Source organism: Natator depressus, chromosome 9 (genome assembly GCF_965152275.1).
Source record: "Natator depressus isolate rNatDep1 chromosome 9, rNatDep2.hap1, whole genome shotgun sequence".
Classification (NCBI taxonomy): Eukaryota; Metazoa; Chordata; order Testudines; family Cheloniidae; genus Natator; species Natator depressus.
The window spans coordinates 79,895,770-79,920,268 of record NC_134242.1 but is presented as its reverse complement, the minus strand read 5'-3'; the positions used below and the strand labels follow the sequence as shown (position 1 = coordinate 79,920,268).

General features: G+C 44.5%; 1 protein-coding gene across 10 annotated transcripts in view; it reads right to left on the bottom strand.

The window, feature by feature from the left end:
• Positions 1-24,499, bottom strand: part of ARHGEF9 (Cdc42 guanine nucleotide exchange factor 9) — a 238,795-nt gene that overhangs the window by 67,721 nt on the left and 146,575 nt on the right. For all 10 annotated transcript variants that reach the window (XM_074962410.1, XM_074962411.1, XM_074962409.1 and 7 more), the window contains one exon: positions 19,729-19,908. In XM_074962410.1, coding sequence (XP_074818511.1) covers positions 19,729-19,908 — 180 coding nt within the window. The remainder of the gene's footprint in view (positions 1-19,728; positions 19,909-24,499) is intronic.

Below are 24,499 nucleotides of genomic sequence, written 5' to 3'. Positions count from 1 at the left end.
TCAAGGACTATGTTGAAATTATGCTTGGTTAAAGAAAAACAAAAACAAAAGATGTGGAATCGGAAATTAACGAAGCAAAACTGGTGTGTCAGATATTAGGCATAATTGGTGGATAAAATAATGATGCAATGGGCTATTCCAGCCACCACTCCCATTGTGGGTCCTTAAAGAAAGAGATTTGGAGGGAGAATATAGAAAAACAGATGAAAAGAAAGAACAGATGCAGGCTACTACAGCAAGGTTCACCATCATGGTGGCCACCCCTTAACTCCCATTTCCTGAGACCCTGATCCTTCATTTCCCTAATCCTCAGGGATGTCCTAACCAGACCAATCTAAAGAGAGAGAAATGCAGATGACACTGCCACACCTACCCACTCCATGTAACCCCAAACACCACCTGAGATGAAACAGGATTGGACTTTAACAATAGCAGCAAAATCAACAGCTCCAATCCATCTTAGCTAGCTTCTTCTCTTTTCCCCAATAGGCCAGTTATTACCATCTTTGATACCATCTAAGACACTGTCCAACAAGGTTTTTCATTCCTTCTAAAACTCTCTCCAGTAAAGGGAACAGGGGATGTTGTTAAAATTAAAGCCTTACTTAATACTTTAACATCTCAAATGCTTTAACTGTTTTTCCTTGTCTGTATCTTTAACAGGATAAAAGGATATTTAATGGAGTGTTTGCCATGGCACTAAGCAGGCTGAAATCTCTATATACCAAAGCCTGGACCTTGTGTCACACTAATTAATGTTGGACACTGACTGGGTTATGTTCACACCTTTGGTCCATATATTTCATACAATAGGACAACCAATAAAATAAAATAAAACAAACCAAACCTGGATCTATTTGAATTGAAAAACATTTTTTCATCAAATTGACGAACTAAAAGAATGGACCAAAACATTTTGAATTGACTCAAAACACTTTTCTTCCCTCCCTCCCCCTCAAATTTGGCTGTTTCTGGTGTTTTTCATCTTTTTCTGTTTTTCTTTTTAAATTGGCCAAATTTTAAATTTTGAAAAGGTGACATAAAATGTTTTAAAATGGTCAAAGTGAAACATTTTGACTCTTTCAAAAAAATAAATAAATTTCCAAACCCAAACTATTTACCAAAGGCCCTCCAAAGTGCATTTTTTGACAAAAGAAGAAATAGAAAAAAAATTGCCCCAGTTTACTTATCAACTCAAATAATGCCCAACATTTAGTGAATGTACAAACATTCTGTAAATCCCAAACTCAACAGAAACGTTCTCATGATAAAAACATTCTAACAGAAAGTTGTTTTCAAATAAATACATTTTCCTTTCCAGTGCCTCAAAAAAAAAATTGCATTCCTGAGAACCTGTAAGTAAATCTACCTATAAACAAATATGAAACTGACTTCATGAATACTCATTGTCCAAGCTGAGAGAAAGGCACAAAGTTAAAAAAAAGCATAAAGAATGAAGACAAAATTTATTTTTTTATTATTCTTTCAGATTTAATAAGCTAAATATTCATGGATAAGGAATTTTGTTTCCAATATGTGATTTTTAAATTGACTGTCCCTTTAAATTGCCAAAGGAAAAAAAATGGCACAACCTTTTTATTCTGGATTTTTTTCTGTTTTTCTAACTGATGATTACATTGTGCTCAGCAACATCTCTTTTATCACAGCTCCAGTGTTTTGTCTTCCTACAGTGAGCTTTAAAGGTCAAGGAACTGGAGATTTTGGAGAATACCCACCTCTTTGTGAGCATTTCTAATGATATAGTAAACACAAAAGAATAAAAATGTTCTTCTCAACAATAAGGGAAAAATTATCCTTCCTGCTATACTTGCCAGATGTCTCAACCACAGAGTAGGCAGTAGAGATCTTCCTCAGGGATAAGAGATCACAGGAACACAAGAGAATCATGCTGGGGCAAAATGAACCCCAACACAGAGATCCACATGGCAGATAAGAGAACTGACATATGCAATAGAAAGCCTCACTTTTCCCCATTTATGCAGCACAGTTACTTTTTCCACTTAATCTGGGCTGTGACAACTGACTGGTCGTTTTCATTTTTGGTTTAAGTTACTTTGAATTTCTAATTCTTAGGCACTAGGATACCAAAGTGATGATAGTGGCCCAAATGTCTGGAGAGACAAACAAATGTTGGGTAGTTCAGATTGCTGGAAAGGAATGTTTACAATAAAATAAATAAATACATACATAATCCAAGTTTTAGCTACTATTTTAAAACAATTAAAGAATTCTGTGCATTATAAGGGGTTTTTACACGCTTACATAAATTGTGATACTAAAGCAATATTGACAGGCCCACCTTTTGAACAAATGCTAGTAATACTTTCCAGTTATACACAACTTGATCCTGTGCTCACTGAAATCAATGGAAACACGCCCACTGATTTCAGCGAGAGCAGGATTGAGCCCACAGTGAGCTGTATCCACGAATCATAAAGCATTTTACAAACATGAATAAAATTAACCGTCTCACTATGAGGGAGGCAGTATGGTCTAATAGATAAGACACTGGACCATGACTCACAGGAAAAGGCCTAATGGGTGACCTTGGGCAAGTCACTTCATCTCTGTGCTTCTGTTTCCCCACAGTAAAAAGGGGATAATGACACTCACCTCCCGTGTAAAGTGCTTTGAGATCAAAAGCTAGGTATTATAACAGCTAGGAATTATTATTATGAGGCAAGCTCGACTGGCTGTTATATTGTCTGTGCCTGCCTGCATAGAGACATACAGAGGAGTAAGAACACCTCTTTTACCCCTGTGTGGGCTACCCAGACATTGCGTAAATTACAGTGCACCCCCCTAATCCCTGAGAGCACTGGGTCAGGGCATTGTTCCTCGGTGCAGAGGATGCACCCTGCACACCACCTCTTGCTCAGGACTGTGCCTAAAGACACAATCTAGCTCAGTGTTATTATAACCACTTTACATATGAGGAAACCGAAGCAAAGACCACATGCCTAGTGATCCTGGCCAGTCCCGGAATAGAATCCAGGTGTCTTGACTATTCTAATCATCCTACCAACCACATCCTCTCACCGATGTCCCTGCCCCAATACTGCAGCTTTCCCTAGCATTGCCTTGTGACGCCGTAGTTATTACTGCACTTCAGGATGTCTGAGGCACCTGGGGATCTTGGCAGACTAGAAAGTGAAGTGAAAACAGAAGCAGTCCCTCTTTCCCTCAAAACAACACCTTTGTTCTTTTGTTATATAAGGAAACCATACACTGACTACTAATGCTTTGTACCTGTCCCCATGACAATAGAGTCGAGAGTCAGTTTAATGTTTTGTGTGATGGAGCAGAAAAGAAACACAGTGAATACGTCTGTCAGTTCCTGTTTTTTATGTTCTAGTGCATGCAAGGTGGACCAGGGGAGTATGGATGCAGAATCGTTGCCCCCTTCCATCACAATAATGAGTCCGGCAGCAGCAATGCCAGGGCCAAATACAATGATTATTGCAAAGGGCAAATGTGGCATTTACCTGGCAGAAGCCATCAGCAAGCCCCATGTTAAGAAGCAGTGTAAGTCCAAGACATAACTGGGCAGTAATTAGCGAAAAGGAGCCAAATGCTAGTGTAGAGAGGGGCTAGATACCCCTGATCCCCTATTGCTAACCTCCACTCCCTCCTCATACCTTAGGGGGGGATTCACTCTGAGGCAGGGCAAGCAGCAGTAGCTCTGCTTGCCCCCTCTGGGTTTTCTGCTGGGTGGGACAGCTTTTATTTCCATAGGAGATCTCTGCCACAGTGGAGGCTGCTGAAAAGATGGACTTGAATCATTCCATCTCCTGGTAAACTTGGCCATGCTCTGTTTCCCACCCAGCACCACCCACTTTTCAGGCTGTGTAGGGTTCCTGGCAGAGAGAAATTTCCTTGGCCAAGGGCATTTTGCAGGATTTCTGCCAAATGGCCAGAACTGGAACATTGGGTTGATGACGCCCTTTGTTCCCGCTGCCTGGGTGCCTGACGCACTGGATTGGAGCTCGAGCAGAAGATGCAAAACTCAGCTATACAGAGCCTCCTTCCCAGCACCTGAAAATGAGATAAGAAAACTGCCCCTGAACAGAGTCTGCAGGGACAACTGATAGCCAGTCACATAGCATGGTTCTTCCCAGTGGGGCTATTCCTCCAGCAATGTGAACAGTGCATCCCCCTGTGTAAGAGCTCTTTATAGAGACTGGAGGGAGCAATGTTGCACATACACAAGCAGAGAAATGTGTTACACTGAAAAATAAACCATCGTGTCCTGCTTCTGAATAACTTGACATGATGGGGGTAGGCTTTCAAAGTGTTCTCTGGGGGCTGTTTTAGCTACACTGATCACACTAATTTTCCTGGGGGGTGCCCGGGGGGGGGGGGGGAGAGTATGCTTTAAAGACCATGGGTTCATGCTTGGAATAGAAACAGGGCTAAAATTCTAGAACAAAGAATTGCACTGGTGCTCTGCTGGGAGAGAAATCCTAGTGATGGGATCATCATTATTCAAACCCAAATACACCTTCAAAATCAAACAGAGCAAATGTTCATATTAAACCCTCAGCTCATGCCAGCTAAAGTTCTAAGTCTCTCCTCATCCTATCCTCTTCCCATCATTAAAGTGCTTCTTGCAGGTCAACAAATTCAGACTGTCAAAGTCTCCATACCAGATTGGGACCCCACTATTGTCAATCCCATGGTGCTATTGCAAGTCTTGCAATATTGGATGTTTTTCTTAAAGTACCAGCTCCTGGAGGCAGGTCATCATGTGAGAATCTCAGCTGTCATTCAAAAACAAAAAAGGTAAGATTTTGGTCCTTGTTCTTGGAGAGTAGAGTGCGAAAGCATGAACCCCAAAGGCTCGGAATCCAAAAGGCAAATAGGAATCCAACATTTATTATTTTTAAAACTCTCATGATGTTTAAGTCAATCTTGTGATTTTGGAGGCCTAAGTCATGGTGTTTGAATGCTTGGAGTTCACAATATGAGGAGCCCTGTGATGACAGGTTTTTGCATCAGCTGTCTGCTATTTTCTATTTGGTTTCCTATACGAAAAAGGTTAAACGTGTAATTTTTAGTCTAGCTGAGTTCTATTTTGGATTGAGGAAAAACAACAAAGAAAGAAAGAATGAAGGTACAGTCTCCAGACGAGAGAAAGCAGAATATGTCCTTCGCTCTAGTATGATCCAGCCTGAACTGCTTAAGAACACAGCAGGCAGCGAATTTCCTTCCATTTAACGGTGCAAGACACAGAAAACAAACATAACTCACAGTTACCAGCACATAGCCTCTACAGCACATACTCTACATTTCGTGCCTCTGATTCAAAAGGAGAGGCCATCTCTCATGGTATTTCAACATTTTTGTTTCTGATCTTAATCTCTGGACATTTTTGCACTTTGGGAACATTTGATTAACATTTTACTGGGTTTTGTTTTGTTTTGTTCTAGGTTTGATTGGAACCAGAATTCAGAAGTATCAGGAAACTCTATCAGTCTTTTCTCACAAGAACTTCAGCCTAGTTTTGCTAACCCTAAAGGTTTAGACCTTTTGGGGAAGCATTCTACTTTTTAAGTGTTTATCTGCATTGATCCAAACTTTCCAGAACTCCTATGTTCACTTGGCACTGCATAAAACCAGCCTTCCCTTGCTGTCTAACCTTGATGCCTCTACAGAGTGGTTAGCAATTCTGATAAGAGTCGTTCTTTGAGAGAAAGGATCATTCTATGGTCTGGCTTGGAACTCGGGAGATCGGAGTTGGATTCAAAGCTCTGCCACATATTTCCCATGTGTCCTTGGGTTAATCACAATCTCTCTGAGCTTCTGGTTCTCCAGCTGTAAAACAATCCTTCCTACTAGGGGGGTGTCTTACAAATGTTTTTGAGGTGTTCAGGTGCTATGGTGAAGGGGGACATAGAGAAGCTTATACATAAACTGAATGTAGACTATAGCTTTGGGAATTCAATTGCCTTTGTATGAACCCTCATTTCCTTCTGTAACCTTCTTGCCTGGAGGTTACTGCTGAGAAGTAGCTGTGCTGCGTTCGGGCTGGGGAGGGTTACACACGGTCGCTTTGCCAAAGTGAACCACGTTAGCTCTTTTGAGTTAAAACTCACTTTATTATTGAATGCAGGGGGTCGCGAAATGTTATCCTGCGGGTATGAGTAAAGGGCAGCAGAACTGTGCTTAGCATGCCCTGATTAAAGGGCTCACCCTCAAGGGAACCTCACTTGTTAAGCAAGGCGTATGGACGCCAAATGCCAGTGAAAAACCAGAGTGGGTGGAGACAGGTGTTCCTAGCAGGTGATGTGGACTCTGTTTAAAGAGTCCCAGACACCATTTGACACTCTCCTCCAGCGTTTAAACTTAAAGATGGAGCTGCTCAGACTCTGAGAGCCCTTGTTTCTGTTCAGTGATTACTAGAGCTGAAATCACGGAGGGGCAGGTCTCGGGGCTAAGCCTCAGTCCTGGTGCGGAGTCCGCGTTGCAGTGAGACAACTCAGAGGCTGCCCCCTAGCAGAGAGATTCCCCACTCCCCAGTGAGGCCACGAAGAACTGGGCTGAGTGATGGAACCTCGGAAGGCAGCAACAGAGAGGTGGCCGACAGGGAGCGGCAAGCCGCAGCAGCGAGAGCGTAACAGCGACGGAGGGGGCAGAGAGAACAGCGGCAGCCGGCGGCCAGCAGCAGCGGAGTCCAGCGGCTCTGGCGGAGGCGGCCGCTGAGACAGCGGCAAGCTAGCTGCAGAGGCGGTGACCAGCTGTGCGCAGCGGCAGCACTGGAGGCATTGCTTGAAGCCCCCCAAGCGCCTTTCAGGGGCGAGAGGTGAAGCCACACGGATGCACCTCCGAACTCTGGGTCTTTGCTGACCATGCACAGCCAACTGGGAGCGGGATGCAGCGGAGGGACAAGGAGCGCCATGTTAAAGGGACTTGCACACCACAAGATGGGACACTGAGCCAAAGGACACTGGGTTTACTTATGGTTTGCATGCTTTTGCGTCACTGTTGCAGTGTTTTCCCAAATTAATGCTGAGTTCCCGTTCCCTTTGAATACAAGTTTTCTTTTATTATACGCGGACTCAGCGCTGGAGAGTGGGTGTGGGCTCGAGTTGGTTCCATTTTGTATTGTTAAGAGGAACTCCTGCATCTTGAACCTGGCCCTTGTTGCTGCCGGCACCACCTGGGGTTACAGCCCATTGACTCCAGCTATAGCAGCACTGGACCCAAATCATTTGGTTACAAAGGCTATGGAAATTTTTAATGCGGATTTTAAAAGAAACTGCAAACACTTTAGTGCCCTACTTTTTCCAGCTTCATCTGAGATTTCCATTCTTCCCTAGCCCCAGTTCACTGCAGCCACCAGGCCCTGGGCTTGGGTGCCTTTCACTCAGACAAGGAGATCTGGACACAATTTTCTGGACTGCCTGCCATCACTCCCACTCAGTGTGCTCTTAGGTCGTCTCTCCAGGCTCCCATCCTCTGTCATCATAGGGAATTTGGGCCAATGACCAGGATCAGGAATAAGCCTGGATCATCAGCCTGGACTGCTATACCCAGCACTATTTTGTCCTATGAAAAAATAGCAGCAGCAGCCTGGGTACTCATCAGCGACCCTATAATAATAAACCAGCATGCAGTGCTTTCATAAACAACCCCCCACTAGGAAAGCAAAGCACTTGCCCTAAAGTAATAAGTCAATGAGCACCACACCATTGTTTTAAAGGTACACGTTGCCCCAGTAAATTTCAGCTACAGACCAATTTCAAACACTTCCTATTAAAAATTTACGAAAAGAATCCAAAGGAAAACTACAGAGAAAATTCAAGATGCATAAAATCTAACATTAGGGAAATTTCACACTGAAAGGCCACCTACACATACAGAAATATAGCTATGTATGCCTTATGTTAAGCCTAGTTCAAAATGCAACCCCTATTACGGAGTCAAGATCAGTACTTGCATAATTATATAACTTGCAGAGGCCCTGTCCTTCACAAATTTAAAAAAGCAAGAAGTTCACAAAAACTGACACTAAATACAAATTTCAGCTAAAGATCGTAAATTTGAGTCAAGCAAAGCTGATCGTTTCGTTGTGCTGGTTAATATTACATGTGAGTCATATAAAACCTATTTAAATGTGACTTATTCACTTGAAACTACTCCCAAATTATGCATAAAATAACCAGATAGCATAGTTCCAACATTTGCTGACCTGTAATTATTATATATTTCACCTAAAGCATATGCTCTATAGAAAGGGCATTTTACCTGAATGCATGCTAAGGACTGATCGCCTCAGAACAGTTAGAGTGCATGATAAAACAAATGTATGATCAGCTATCTGGATTATTAATTACCTTCCATTAGAGATTTGCAATGGCAGAAATAACAGATAATATGTCATCTTGGATTCTAACTCACAATTAAGTAATATGATGGATTAATGATGCAAGCAGGTCCTTTCAAAGAGCTGTTGTCATTTCATTGAACCAGCACTCACCAGTGACCCTACAATAACTACCAGTGTGAGGGGCCCAACCTTGACTAAAAACTGTGTTTAACCAACTAGTGTCTCAGCTCAGTACTCAATGGCAAGACAGAAATCACAAGCCATTGTCTGATACTCCAGTGACCCTACATGAATAAACTGCTGACTAAGAGCTATACCTTACAATCCTCTAACTCAGCGGTTCTCAAAGCCGGTCCGCCGCTTGTTCAGGGAAAGCACCGGTTTGTTTACCTGCCGCGTCCGCAGGCTCAGCCAGTAGCGGCTCCCACTGGCCGCAGTTCGCCGCCCCAGGCCATTGGGGGCTGCGGGATGGGCGGCCAGCACGTCCCTTGGCCCGCACCGCTTCCGGCAGCCCCCATTGGCCTGGAGCGGCGAACCGTGGCCAGTGGGAGCCGCAATTGGCCGAACCTGCGGACGCGGCAGGTAAACAAACTGGTCCGGCCCACCACGGGCTTTCCCTGAACAAGCGGCGGACCGGCTTTGAGAACCATCACCTAGCTATGCCAGCGTATATTGAGCTGCAGGTATGAATTCTATTCCTCATGCTAAAAGCTTGTGGTTAGCCAATGTCATGACCTTTCCATCTGTGTGTTTGCAGCCACACACAAGATATTGCTACATCTCTGTACTAAAATTATTGTTATTTTTATGACTTATTTGTACTCCAGTAGTGCCAAGAGCCCCAAGTCAAGGGGCTCCACTGGCAAGGCGTTGGTGAGACAAATAACTAAGACAGTCTCTCCACATACTCTGCACTCTATATAAGAGGGCACCTAGCTCTACCTTACTCAAGGTAGAGGACTCCCGACAGAAACAATGTACTCTCATCATCCTATCCAGTATAAATCACTGGGGCAGCAAGATGCTGTTTGGGAAGAAGCCATCAATGGGTAGGGTAGGGTAGGGTAGGGTAGGGTAGGGTAGAAGTTAAAGTCCTTTCGATCTTGTAGTTTCCCTTTCCCCTGAGTATGAAAGGAGAGGTGAGAACACTGTGGCAGGGCAGCTGGTGGGGGTGCAGGTAGGTATCTGCACCCTCGCCCCCCTTCCTGCTGGTGCATCATATCTCCAAAATGAGAACTGGAGACACTGGGCCGGGGTGTCACAGTGTAGTGCTTTGCTGTGGTGGAAGGGGGAAGAAAGAGAAGCATCTTTTCCCCACTTCCCCTTTCAGGGGGAAAAACTGGGACACTTGATAGTAAAGGGCAGGGTGCAAGAAAGCGGCATTTATCTCTCTGGAACCCCTTCACTCTTCTCTCCTAGTCCTCACTCTCCTTCCCCCCCCAGTCTCCGCGGTCCAATCTAGCTCATGCTTTGCCGTCTGCACCACTCTCAACCCCCAAGTGACTCCAGTCCCCCTTGTTCCAATACTCTAGTCTCACTCCCAGCTCAGAGCCTCCCAACCCCCCTCAGCTCTCTTCAACACCCCCCCACCTCCACGCTGTCCTATCCCCCAGGCTGAGAACCCACCCCTTTCCCATGTGACCTTTCCACGGCTCAGAACCACCTCCCTTAGCTCAGACCTTTTACCCACTCACCACACACGGGCTCAGAAACCTTCTCTTCCCTTCCCTTCCCTCCCGCAGTCTATCAGCTTCAGAAAACCCATCCCAGGCTCATCTCCCTGAGCTCACATACACTCCCTATTTCTTTCTGGGGCTTGAAAAGCGGGAGCCGACAGCAGGGAGCATGTGCAGACAACACTATACTTTGCATCTGAGGGGATAAACAAAAAGAGCCCCCCAAAGCAGCTTGCATTTCTCCCTCTGAGACAAAGCCCACTGAAATCAATGCCAAGTCTTTCGTTGACTTCAGTGGGCTTTGGATCTGGCCCTGTCTGCTGAGGATCACCTCGTGGCAGCCTGCTGTATTGCAGCCACCAGGGCTTGCAACATTTCCAGGCCCAGCAGGAGTCCCCAGTGGCAACAGGTGCTAGCACACCCTGTACATCAGACACACACATGCATATTTGTGACATTATTAGCGAGGCTAAGCCCCTGCTAAGCTGCACCAGTGCAGCTGTGCCACTGTAGCGCTGTACATGAAGACAAGCCCTCAGTTAACTGCATACAGATGGCTGCAGACACGCAGGAGCCAGTGAGACGGGGCAATACATTTCCCACTTTATGAAGCAGAAACTGGATCTCTCCTCCCAACCAATGTAAGTGCACAGCAGAAGTGATGGGATGGACTGCAGTGACTTATGCATCTTGGGTCTGATTCTAAGACCAGTCTCAATCCAATCTCCATTTCTTGTGCTTGCAAAACTACTGGTGAAAATAAGCGAGGGCACAGTTACCTATATGTGAACCTTCAAGTATCCAACTGAGCCTACAAATTAGGAACTGAGATGATGAAGTGGCATTAATTGCACCTGCAATTATTTGTATCTGCACTATGATAAGACAAGGAAGAGCATCTTCGCAAGCAGGCTGGCTAACCTAGTGAGGAGGGCTTTAAACTAGGTTCACCGGGGGAAGGAGACCAAAGCCCTGAGGTAAGTGGGGAAGTGGGATACCGGGAGGAAGCACGAGCAGGAGCGCGCGAGCGGGCAGGGGTCCTGCCTCATACCGAGAAAGAGGGACGATCAGCAAGTTATCTCAAGTGCCTATACACAAATGCAAGAAGCCTGGGAAACAAGCAGGGAGAACTGGAAGTCCTGGCACAGTCAAGGAATTATGATGTGATTGGAATAACAGAGACTTGGTGGGATAACTCACATGACTGGAGTACTGTCATGGATGGATATAAACTGTTCAGGAAGGACAGACAGGGCAGAAAAGGTGGGGGAGTTCCACTGTATGTAAGGGAGCAGTATGACTGCTCAGAGCTCCGGTATGAAACTGCAGAAAAACCTGAGTGTCTCTGGATTAAGTTTAGAAGTGTGAGCAACAAGGGTGATGTCGTGGTGGGAATCTGCTGTAGACCACCGGACCAGGGGGATGAGGTGGACGAGGCTTTCTTCCGGCAACTCACGGAAGTTACTAGATTGCAGGCCCTGGTTCTCATGGGAGACTTCAATCAACCTGATATCTGCTGGGAGAGCAATACAGCAGTGCACAGACAATCCAGGAAGTTTTTGGAAAGGGTAGGGGACAATTTCTTGGTGCAAGTGCTGGAGGAACCAACTAGGGCCAGAGCTCTTCTTGACCTGCTGCTCACAAACCGGGAAGAATTAGTAGGGGAAGCAAAAGTGGATGGGAACCTGGGAGGCAGTGACCATGAGATGGTCGAGTTCAGGATCCTGACACAGGGAAAAAAGTAGAGCAGCAGAATACGGACCCTGGTCTTCAGAAAAGCAGACTTTGACTCCCTCAGGGAACTGATGGGCAGGATCCCCTGGGAGAATAACATGAGGGGGAAAGGAGTCCAGGAGAGCTGGCTGTATTTTAAAGAATCCTTATTGAGGTTACAGGGACAAACCATCCCGATGTGTAGAAAGAATAGTAAATATGGCAGGTGACCAGCTTGGCTTAACAGAGAAATCCTTGCTGATCTTGAACACAAAAAAGATGCTTACAAGAAGTGGAAGACTGGACAAATGACCAGGGAAGAGTATAAAAATATTGCTTGGGGATGCAGGAGTGAAATCAGGAAGTCCAAATCACACCTGGAATTGCAGTTAGCAAGAGATGTTAAGAGTAACAAGAAGGGTTTCTTCAGGTATGTTAGCAACAAGAAGAAAGTCAAGGAAAGTGTGGGCCCCTTACAGAATGAGGGAGGCAACCTAGTGACAGAGGATGTGGAAAAAGCTAATGTACTCAATGCTTTTTTTGCCTCTGTCTTCACGAACAAGGTCAGCTCCCAGACTACTGCACTGGGCAGCACAGCATGGGGAGAAGGTGACCAGCCCTCTGTGGAGAAAGAAGTGGTTCAGGACTATTTAGAAAAGCTGGACGACCACAAGTCCATGGGGCCAGATGCGCTGCATCCGAGAGTGCTAAAGGAGTTGACGGATGTGATTGCAGAGCCATTAGCCATTATCTTTGAAAACTCATGGCGATCTGGGGAAGTCCCGGACGACTGGAAAAAGGCTAATGTAGTGCCCATCTTTAAAAAAGGGAAGAAGGAGGATCCTGGGAACTACAGGCCAGTCAGCCTCATCTCAGTCTCTGGAAAAATCATGGAGCAGGTCCTCAAGGAATCAATTCTGAAGCACTTAGAGGAGAGGAAAGTGATCAGGAACAGTCAGCATGGATTCACCAAGGGCAAGTCATGCCTGACTAATCTAATTGCCTTCTATGATGAGATAACCAGCTCTGTGGATGAGGGGAAAGCGGTGGACGTGTTGTTCCTTGACTTTAGCAAAGCTTTTGACACGGTCCCCCACAGTATTCTTGCCAGCAAGTTAAAGAAGTATGGGCTGGATGAATGGACTATAAGGTGGATAGAAAGTTGGCTAGATTGTCGGGCATAATGCAATAGTGATCAATGGCTCCATGTCTAGTTGGCAGCCGGTATCAAGTGGAGTGCCCCAAGGGTCGGTCCTCGGGCTGGTTTTGTTCAATATCTTCATAAATGATCTGGAGGATGGTGTGGATTGCACCCTCAGCAAGTTTGCAGATGACACTAAACTGGGAGGAGAGGTAGATACCCTGGAGGGTAGGGATAGGATACAGAGGGATCTAGACAAATTAGAGGCTTGGGCCAAAAGAAATCTGATGAGGTTCAACAAGGACAAGTGCAGAGTCCTGCACTGAGGACGGAAGAATCCCATGCACCACTACAGACTAGGGACCGAATGGCTCGGCAGCAGTTCTGCAGAAAAGGACCTAGGGGTTACAGTGGACGAGAAGCTGGATATGAGTCAACAGTGTGCCCTTGTTGCCAAGAAGGCCAATGGCATTTTGGGATGTATACGTAGGGGCATTGCCAGCAGATCGAGGGATGTGATCGTTCCCCTCTATTCGACATTGGTGAGGCCTCATCTGGAGTACTGTGTCCAGTTTTGGGCCCCACACTACAAGAAGGATGTGAAAAATTGGAAAACATCCAGCGGAGGGCAACAAAAATGATTAGGGGACTGGAACACATGACTTATGAGGAGAGGCTGAGGGAACTGGGATTGTTTAGTCTGCGGAAGAGAAGAATGAGGGGGGATTTGATAGCTGCTTTCAACTACCTGAAAGGGGGTTCCAAAGAGGATGGATCTAGACTGTTCTCAGTGGTAGCTGATGACAGAACAAGGAGTAATGGTCTCAAGTTGCAGTGGGGGAGGTTTAGGTTGGATATTAGGAAAAACTTTTTCACTAGGAGAGTGGTGGAACACTGGAATGCGTTACCTAGGGAGGTGGTGGAATCTCCTTCCTTAGATATTTTTAAGGTCAGGCTTGTCAAAGCCCTGGCTGGGATGATTTAGTTGGGAATTGGTCCTGCTTTGAGCAGGGGGTTGGACTAGATGACCTCCTGAGGTCCCTTCCAACCCTGATATTCTATGATTCTATGATGATTCTATGTGGCTGCTAAAAGGGAGACCGGCTTTTAAAAGTCCACCATATTCTGTCTGTATGTGACTATATCCCTACGGCTACTGATATGCTGGATTTGCCATGGGAGAGAGGACTGAAATCTCCCTTACAATGTGCTGGCCCAGCAGTACAGACCATTTTATTTAAGTATCAGAGGGGTAGCTGTGTTAGTCTGGATCTGTAAAAGCAGCAAAGTGTCCTGTGGCACCTTATAGACTAACAGACATATTGGAGCATAAGCTTTCATGGGTGAATACATGAAATACACGTTGCATCCGACAAAGTGGATATTCACCCACGAAAGCTTATGCTCCAATACGTCTGTTAGTCTATAAAGTGCCACAGGACTCTTTGCCATTTTATTTAAGCATTCTTAATGTTACACTTCCAGCAGGTGAGTACCGCTTTAATGCCATTCCCCTTTCTCTGCCCTCTAAAACCTCACCTAGGCATCAGAGTGGCCAGGGCTAAATTAATGCTAATTAAATAATAAAAGCTTGGAGGTTGGTTGGCTATCCTGTCAAGATGCCCACACACAACAGGGCTCAGCCCTAAAAATAATGCAGGATGAGAAAGCCAGCTAGACGTGGCCCTTGGAATGATGTGTGTGCAATAGAGAGGAGAATCACAACACCCATTAATGAAAGTTAAACACCCCTACCAAATAGAGCATATGAGCTGTTAAGCACTTAAACAAGACATTGGTTTCATTCCTCTCTAAAAACAGTACTTTAAAAGCTTGCAAAGATTTATCTAGCACTACCTCACCACCAGAAAGGAAGTAATGTGAGCCAAAGGTAGCGTGTCAGCAAGTACATCAGCAGTCAGGGAAACGTTGAGAATGACACGAAGGAACAAAGGCTATCAATGCACCTTCCCACACGCACCAAAACTACAGTGAAATGACCAGATAGAATCTGCACACAACTCTATTTTAATGCTTCAAGGGAAGCCTTACCTTCCACCTCCAGTCCTTAACATGTAGGAAGGGGGTGGTAAATCCTTCTTGACCCCAGATTTGCCAATTAGTTTAACCTCGTAAATATGAGCAAGAATCACTGCTGTTCAGGTGCTGGGAAATACATCCCAGTGACTCATCCCGGCAACCCACAGAATTAAGGCCACATTTACAAATAAACAAATTCTCCCTCCCTGCGCCACCAAGAAAAGTGCATTCAACTGCAGTGCATGAGCTGTTCGTCTCTAGGCTGAGTTTCATGGTGATAAGCATTAGGGTTTTCTCCTCTTTAGAATTTGCTTCCATGGGAAATGTCTAAGGCCGAAACTGGCCATGCTTAGTTTATCTGTTTTCGGAGTGCTTGAGTCCTGTCTGGGCTCGGTGTGGCATGTTACAGAGAGCCACATTTGGATGTGGAGTTTGCGGATTTGGTTTGGACCCACCTCTGTTTGGAGCAACCCAACTGTGTGGTGATCACCAGCTCTGCAGTTCCTGGGCCTTTGCAGAGTAGACATTAGTCTATATTAGAAACCTTTTGAGTTCACAAATGGGATTCTGGACCATCATTTGGGGAGCCATTCAGAGAACATGATGTGAATGCAGCAAAAAGCCAAATAGCACATTTATAATTGTAGCAATGTTATAGCAGAAGCAACACCTCTATCTAAAAGAGTGAAGGGCCGCCAATGTCAGATAGTGTCACAGCTATAAACCCATGGACTCCTTTAGTAAAATTCCGGCCACTTTTCCAAACTTAACTCCCACCCTGTCAGATCCCAGTCAGCTCATGTGATGTTCACTTCACAGTGCGCAGCTAAATACAGGGCTGACATTTGCACCCTGACAGATCAGTTCTGTACTGTTTCCTGGAATGTTCACTTGACAGCATGCAGTTAACTACCAGGTAGATATTTCAATCGGACCCAAACCAACCTCTCTATCTAGCCTTCAATCTGAAGAACTGTGGAGCCCTCATCTGCTTCTCTAAGATTAAAGAGCTTTCAGTAGCCTCATTTCTCCATGAGCGAGTGGCAGAACAGGATGGTTTCCGACAGAAAATCATTCACCATACCACATACCCTCCTCTCCTTTGCTTCCTCTCATGTCCCGACAACTCCCTGTTCCCAACATCTAGTTTCTACCCTTGAAAATCATTGTGCTCTCCCACACTTCACAGCCTCTCCCTGTCCTTCCTTCCTATCTCCCTCCCTCCTTCCAGGTTAACCACAAGTCACAATCAGAGAACCTAAAATAAAGGCAGGCTTTGTACATACAAACAGGTATATATGCTAATCCTGCAGATGCAGTTTAGAAGTCCCAGGTATTTGTGTGCATAAACCTTTCACATTAATGTACATAAACATACTGCAGGAGGTGCACTTGCAAATGTGAATTTTTCCTACAGTCAGACTTTGTGGGTGCCAAATGCCATGCAAAAAGCTGGTCCAACTGGAGGCAGGAAGTATCTGAATTCTCCCCAGAAATAAGATTTTTCCAGCTCAGTTTTGCAGCTAGCAGAGATTCACATGGTTCTGATAAGGATCTAAACTTAAGGGTGCTTACTTATAAAGCAATTCCCAAACATGAAGTTCACACGTCACTAATTGCCTCACCGTATCTACCTGTGAAATTCCTTCATTCTAAAACAACATTTTCATGGGATAGTTCCCAGTCTGTGTTTTGAGTTCTCTGATCCATCTTGTCTGCAGTAATATGATCTGGGATCGTATTTGTCTCACTGCTTTTGATCATCTGCAGGACTCTCTATTGCTTTGTTTCCTCCTATCGTTATTTAATAAAAACGTGGACATTAAAGGCAGTGCAAATATTTGTCAAGTAAATCAAAGCAGAACAACTCTAGCCAGCCCATGGAGTTTGGTGCAGTCATATACATAGAGTAGGGGCTTGTACACACTACCACTTACGCAGGTAAAACTTATGTGGCGTAGGTGTGAATAAGCCACCCCCCTGAGCAACATAAGTTACACCGACCTAAGTGCCGGTGTGGACAGCGCTATGTTGACGGGAGAGCTTCTCCTGCCGACATAGCTACCGCCTCTCACAGAGGTGTTTTTTTATGCCAGCGGGGGAGCTCTCTCCTGTCAGCATAGAGGGTCTTCACCAGATGCGCTACAGTGGTGCAGCTATGCCACTGTAGCGCTTCTAGTGTAGACTAGCTCCGGGACTCAAAAGAAAGAGAGGAACACACACAGTCCTCTTGTTGCAATAAAGCAATTTGTTTAATATAAAGTACACCGTATAGAAAGAGGACGGCAGGGAAAGAACAGCTAAAATCTCCCCTGATTAGTTTCTTGATGAATCCCTGAAGGAGTGTGCAGATTAACCCTCAAATCCTCACAAATTTTTACAGTGCAGTGCTTGGCCTGCAAGCTAATGAGGGGCTACAGCCACTGCCTCTGAAGACCGCCGAAGCCATAGCAGCCATCTGGTGAGAATCACACCTGAGGGTTTTCTTGGTCAGGAAAAGGAGAAAAAGGGAATTTGAAGAACAGAAATCAAGAGGCAAGAAAGATTAGCGGCAACCTCAGACAATGGAGAAGAGGAGAACATGGGAGCTCAAATGGCAGTTGTTCTTGCAGTTGATAAACAAGGACAGGGTGGCTCAGTTTGTGGCAGCTTGCAGGTTTGTGGTACCGTGTGGAAGAAGCATCACTGCTTTATAGATCTAAGTGCTTGAATTTCCCTTTCAGCTGCCCATGCAGAACTTGGGGTACGCCATAGCAGGCCTCCATTTGCAATTTTTTGAAATGTCTAGTATCCATTGTAAAGTATTAATTGGCATAGTTGTGGCAGCAGTATGGATTCTGCCTTCTCTTATGCCTTGTCAGGAGTCCATCATTCAGTCCCAGGGAGTGACTCTGAGCTCAAACCCAGCTGAGTACGTATCTCACAGATGGAGGATTTGATCCTGCTCCCAGTGAAGTTAATGGGTGAACTGATTTCAGGGCAGGCAAGAGCAGGCCAAGAGGCTGTGACATTAAACAACACAGGCAAGGAACTCACACGTAAAGGCCAATGCTTCCCTCGGCACAAGAATGCTCCCTGAACTACTGTTAATGCATCTTATAAAGCCTCAGTGTATCACGGTTTTGGATTCATTTAACTGATCTCCTTCGTCTTTATTGTCTTCTAAAATCAACTTCATACCCTTCGAATGGCTTTGGGGTAGGGGAATTGTTGGGAGGCTACTGACCCAAATGATCAAGTAGTATAGGCCCTACATTAAGTGGTTTTGTTTATTTGTGTTAAAATAAAGTCTGGTCATGGGTGGTAGGGCTGTTTACAAAACCTGTTACAACTAGACCTGATTAACTGCCAACCCACGCACAACAGCACTGGTTTAGTGAATGAGAACAGGCAAGTGAAACTGACCAGGCTATTTTACTCTTTACCGAGTGGAATTATTAAAAAAAAAAAAAAAATTGGATTTTAAAAATTTGGCCCTTGTTACCCCAGGTTCTCTCATCAACACAGATGAGGAATATTTTTCACAAATGTGGTCATTATCTGACAAGGCTCAATCTTTCTCCCCTATAAACCAATTTTCAAAACTCCTTGTGACCTCAGTGGGGGCAAGATGGAGCCCACAGCATCCCATTAAACAAAATGAAGGAAGGAGGGTTAATTAGCTGGGTGGTCTAATCATCATACTTTGCATTACTACATAGGTGACCCATGTTGGGTTTCCTGTCCCTCGTCTCTTAGTCTCAGGTCTGGCCAGAGCTAAGAAAGGATCAAGAGCAACATGCTGAAGTCCCACAGTGAGAAGGGTGTGTGTGGGAGGTAAGAGGAGAGCAGGGCTGGTTTTCTATATACCATTAAGGAGCACTGGTTCATGGGTTTTATCCAGGCTTCCTTGGCCAGTAGGGTCACTGGCAAATAATGGCGCCTCAAAGGCTAAAGAATGTTGTAAACATGGGAGAAATGTGAGGAGGAGTCTTGATCATGCAGGAACCTCCAGAAAAGGAGCCGGGGGGAGGTGGAAAATGGTGACTTAAGCAGAGAAATAAAACAAAACAGCATCACTGCTGGATACTGCCTGGGCTTCATCATATATTGAATATAAAACAGCCTTCCCTCCCACCAGCACTGAGCTTGTCAAATTGACTGAAACGTTAAAAGGAAAGCATCATCTTTAGATGATTTTACAAGAGAAAAGAAATCTTCATTTTTGCACCGCATCCTCTAGGCTTCAAAGGAATAAAATCTATGATCCTGCCTATCCCTCCACCACAAGAGTAAAGAAAGAAAGCATGAGAAGAAGAAAAAGGACATGGTTAACATCTGGCTCTTGATTCTCTGATGAAGAACAGAGAGATCCCTATTAAAATGGCAAGAGCTGACAATAGCTAGGAAGGTGTCCTATTGTGCCTTTGTTCTTTGAAAACAAAAATAATAATAATGCTCTGGTGTCATTCTGACATATGAAAGGCTTTTCTTTGTTAGGATGGGTGCTGGTGGGGCACCCCTAGAGCTGCGTGGATACAGCAAAAATCTGCTTCAGTATAAAACCAAAAATAATGGGAAATGGCCCATGTCTCTTGCAAAGATGACTGCTTGTGTCTGCTATGGGGAGGTTATGGAGAAAGGCTGCACTGTTGGGATAAACACATGGAACATCAGTGATACAAATACTGGAGCTCGATCCCACATTTACTGCACAACCAAATCTCCCATTGAAGCCAGTGGGAGTTTTAAATTCAAAATTGGCCCCGTATTTCATATGTGACAGCAACAACCCAGTGCAGTGAGATAAGGAAGGGAGAGCCACTCACCCTTACGAAGCTGGCGGGAAACCATCCTTCTTCATCGTCGATCTGACCCCACCACCAGTCCTTGTTGGAAGCATCCAGGACCTTGATAACGTCTCCTGCTTTAAACGCCAACTCCCGGTTGGCCATGGTGACGTGATCCCATACTGCCTCAGCACTTACAATAGAACCACCACTGATCAGCTTTAAAAACAAAACAAGAGACAGTCAGCAAACGCTCTGTCCAGAGACCCAAACACATTCACATATACAATGTAAAAACAAAACACTCAGCTAGAATAAACAATCCCTGCATTTATTATCATTGTCATTGCCACCCCCATTTGCTTTAAAAATACATTATTTTTTACTTAAATAGATAGAATATCCCATTTCTCAGTTGCTAAGGGCCTGACACTGAGAAGTGCTGAAGGGAACAGAGTTTGCTGGGGCTCAGAATTTCTCAGGATCAGGCCCTACATGAGTAACAAGCAAAGACCTCACCCTACCTCTAAGCCACACCTATGCACACACATGCTGTTCAAGGAACTAGGCTTTCATGTATGCTTTAGTTAGCACAGTATATATCTGGGTGTTCCTAGTTATGGCATCTTGGCAAGGAATTTTAGAAACAGGACAGTCTTTTATATTTTGCTTGGCAAAGTGGTATATTCCCATCTTGATGTGGCTGAGATTTTGCAGACAATTCCAATTAATGGATGACCATGTTGGAAATCTTCTCTCTACAGAGCAAGTGCAGCATGGGCATTTGGCAGAGCAAACTTTCCCTGCACTACTCTACTGATTTGTCTCAAACCAGAGCTGGAGGGAAGAACAGACTCAATAGCCCATTCAACCCTTGGTCTGTCTGCTGAGAGTGCCAATTTAGTGCTGATTGTGGTGATGGGTTTCATGATGCAAACACCTGTCCACTAGAAACTAGATGGAGGCCCCCGAATTCATCTCCCCCAGGCCGCAATGAACATGGAACACTCAATCTCTTTTGAGTTAGGCTATATTCATATCAGTGACCCAGAGGTGAAAGGTTCTGTTTTCCATTAACAGTTTTATGAGCCATCTAATCCTCCACAAGTCCCTGATTAACATGGAATGAGTCATGTCAACCCTCCTCCTTGCATGTCTGGATGAGAACAATCCAACTGTAACTGGGATTACACACTGCTTTTCACAATGATGCTCACAGTTTTTAACGGGAGAATAAATTGTGCTTATGCTTTGTTCAGTGAACGAACTGTGCACTAAGCGATAAGACTGGATGGGTATACATAGCCTGGTGACCTCGCCAGGAAGGGACAGCTTTACATGTGCCAGTTACACAGCTTCTTCTCGGATCACCTCCTCAAACCTTGCTCTTTAATGCTGTAGCTTGAGATGTATTAGATGTGGTTGATATGGGCTCAGTTCCAAATCAGTATTTCATCTCAGGAAGCAAGAGACCCAACTCTGCAGCCATTAGGGACTTTCCATATGGCAAGAACTTAACAGCCACAGACGTCCACTCAATTTACGTTAACAATGCAAGACACACAAAAGAAAACAACGCATCATGGAGGCTACATGAAAGCACAGGCCCTGCGAACTGTTAGAGGATTCTGATTCCTCTTCTAGAAGTTCAGCCAGTAAAGAAATGTCTGATCAAAAATGTGGCTGCACAGAAGGAACTTGCAGTAAATCTTTCACCACTATTGCACAAGTTCTGAGTGTATAAGAAAACCCAGATCCCCATGAGTAGATTTGCAGGACTTGTTTTACCCCATTCCTTGAGCTGACCTTCCTCTAAGAAGTCAAACTTAATAGGTTTGTGAAGAATATTTGTGGGCTTTCAGCTCTTCAGGTAGCAGAATCAGTTGTGCATAGAAAACAAAATCTAGGTCAAGCTTGATACTTAATGCTTTTCATCGTCAAAGCACACTACAAGCACTGACTATTCTCCCCATCTGCAGTAGGTAAGGTAAGATTAGTTACACCCATTTTACAAATGAGTAAACTGAGGGAGCGGGGGACACAAGACATCCCCAAGGCCACAGAAGGAGTCAGTTTCAGAGACAGGATCTGAACTCAAGAGTCCCTGGCTCCATGACCTGTGCCCAGGCCCCTTGACTGCACCTCTGCCTTTTTCATAAAGCCAGTAGGTTGCTTATATTTGCAAGTTTTCCCAGTGATATTGTCAGGTTCCAACATTTTCCAAAGGACATCCAAATTTGGTGGACCAATAGCCCGAAACACATTAAGTACTTGCTAACAAAAGTGACAATTTACTTGTCCTCAAGTCGAGAGACAAGTGAAGCAAAAACATTCTTTCCACAAATTTCTGTCTTACAGCGCTTTCTAGAACTCTCTGTAAATTCATCTAAAACCAACTCTTTACAATCGTACACCGCAGAGACAGAGAATGCACTAGGGCCAAGTTTGATAAGGGGACCTATTTAACAAGAAGCCCTTAATGGACTAGCACTGAACCTAATCTACCCATGTAGAAGGCATCTTGATGTGTATTTAACTTCCATACAGATATCATAGCCTGGGCATTTGGTGCAGAGCTCCTTCTGCAAGGTCCAGGTCCAACTGAACTTAATGGGAGTTGAGTATGAACACTGGGCTCTGAATTAGTATTATGGTAGTTAGGCAAGAATTAGTCTGGAAAAATGATGAAAGACGCATGGGTCTAGGCTCTTTACAGCATCCTTATTACAGGACATGCTTTTGAGAAGCTTCTGAGATGGGTACAGCCAGTCAAATAATTGTCAGATCATTTATTTGATGAATTTCTTTATATTTTCTTTAATTACTCAATGAATGTTTTAAAACATTATTTGCACAACTGAAATGCTGGGCTGATAATTCAACCAACCTATTTGCAAATAATGTATTGGATAAATTACGCAATGTATTGCAAATAAACAATTTGCCCAGCTCTGGAGAGGGGATAGTTTCTACTACAGGACTTCCTTATAACAACCCCTGGCATTTTTCTAACACAACAGAAGATCCCTAAGGCCCTCACAAACACAAATCAGTTAAGTCTCCAATAAGCCCTATGATAAATCAAAAAGGAGAATTAGCTTTCTTTGTATACGGCGAAACCAAGGTACAGAGAAATTTAAGTGACGTGACCAATGTCACACAACAAGTTAGGGCTAGCGCTCGGAATGGAATCTAGATCTCCTAACTACCAACTCCATGTTTTAGCCACATCCCATCTTTATGTACTTTTGTTGTTTCCATTAAATTTTTCATGTCTAATTAAGTGTGGATAGTCTCTTTTCAGGACACACTACGTAGGCAGTGTTGTGTATTTTAATTCATAGTTTTATTGTATATTAATACCTTAAGAGAAGTAAAACCTACCAGTTAGTAGTGTGGCTAATTACCATATTAAATACTAGTTTTCAAGATGATCCAGGAACAGGGCTATTGCACAAAGGGCTTAATCCCCTTCACCACCACCACCCCACCCCCCTCTACCCCTCCACATATGCTATTCCTGGACACTGGATCCACACACACAAATATTCCTTAGACCAAACTTCAGAGTGGTTTTATTTTAGATTTGTTACTGTGCTGGCAGAATAGAGTAACCTGAGCCTGACACACACAATTCGAATCCTAAGAACTGTACCATAGTCAGCAATGGTAGGTGACAGACTCTCTGTTGGCCAGGTAAGGAGGGCTGTTTGCCGGACATTTCCCTTCCTTTGTCACTGTGAGCATGTGAAAGAATTTTTCACTTGATGGGAGCCCAAATGACTCAGACAGGCACTTGTTGATATAAGAGGGTAAAGAAAGCCTAAATTCCTTCACTTTCACTCTTCAGTGCCACAGGATGGAAAAAAAGGCCCAGGTTGCTTTACCAGGGCTTCCTTCCTGCCCTCAGTCTGAGACATGAGCAAAGGAATGGGGATTCCATTTGACAGAAATCCAGTGAGGGCGATTGTGCCTTCTAGAACACAAATAAGGTGCGATCTAAAACAAAAAGGATGGAGGCAGGATAGCAGGATTCAAGCTCCAGCCATCACATATGTTGCACCCATTGAAAAAAATGCCACAACCTAGAAGCAAAAGTCTAATTCTCTCTCTGGTTCATTTTGTGAGACATTGGGCTGCACCTGTAAGGTAGCCTGACTAGTCCAAGGCAGGGTTATAGAGATGGGGCTTGACATCTGCAGCAGCAGCAACAGACAATGAACTAGAGACAGGTTAGAACCAAATACTATAAAATCTAGGGAAATTCAGATCAAGAGCCAAACACACCAGAAAGCTCCTATCTCTATAGTGAGCTGAATCAAAACCTGATTTGGACATGGCTAACCCATGAGGCATTTCAAACCCAGATACTAGCTTTCTGGCTCATCCCCATCTCTACATGGACACCTTAGGTTTTCAATTCAGCCATCACTCATGACAGTAGAGATGGCCTACTAGTCAGTATAAAAGCACCAACCCAGATATTATAATGATGGCTGTAATATAAATAGCTGGATAAATATACACAAAGAGATAGCACCTTGGCCAAAAATGCAAACTAAATCCATCAAAACTGTTCAGAAGTTAAAAAACTTAAATAAGCTTTCTCTCTTCCTAATCCCACATGCATCTCACATCCTGGCTTCAATATACTTGAAACCACATAAGCAAGGCCGTTCTCGTGTGGCACATCAAACCAAGCCAATGGTAGGAAGTACCAGAAGTCTCATGAGAAAGTTTGATCTCACCAGATTTTCAGCCCAAGAAGGGTTAGATGAGTTTGCAATGGCAGCTGAACTTTGAAACCTAT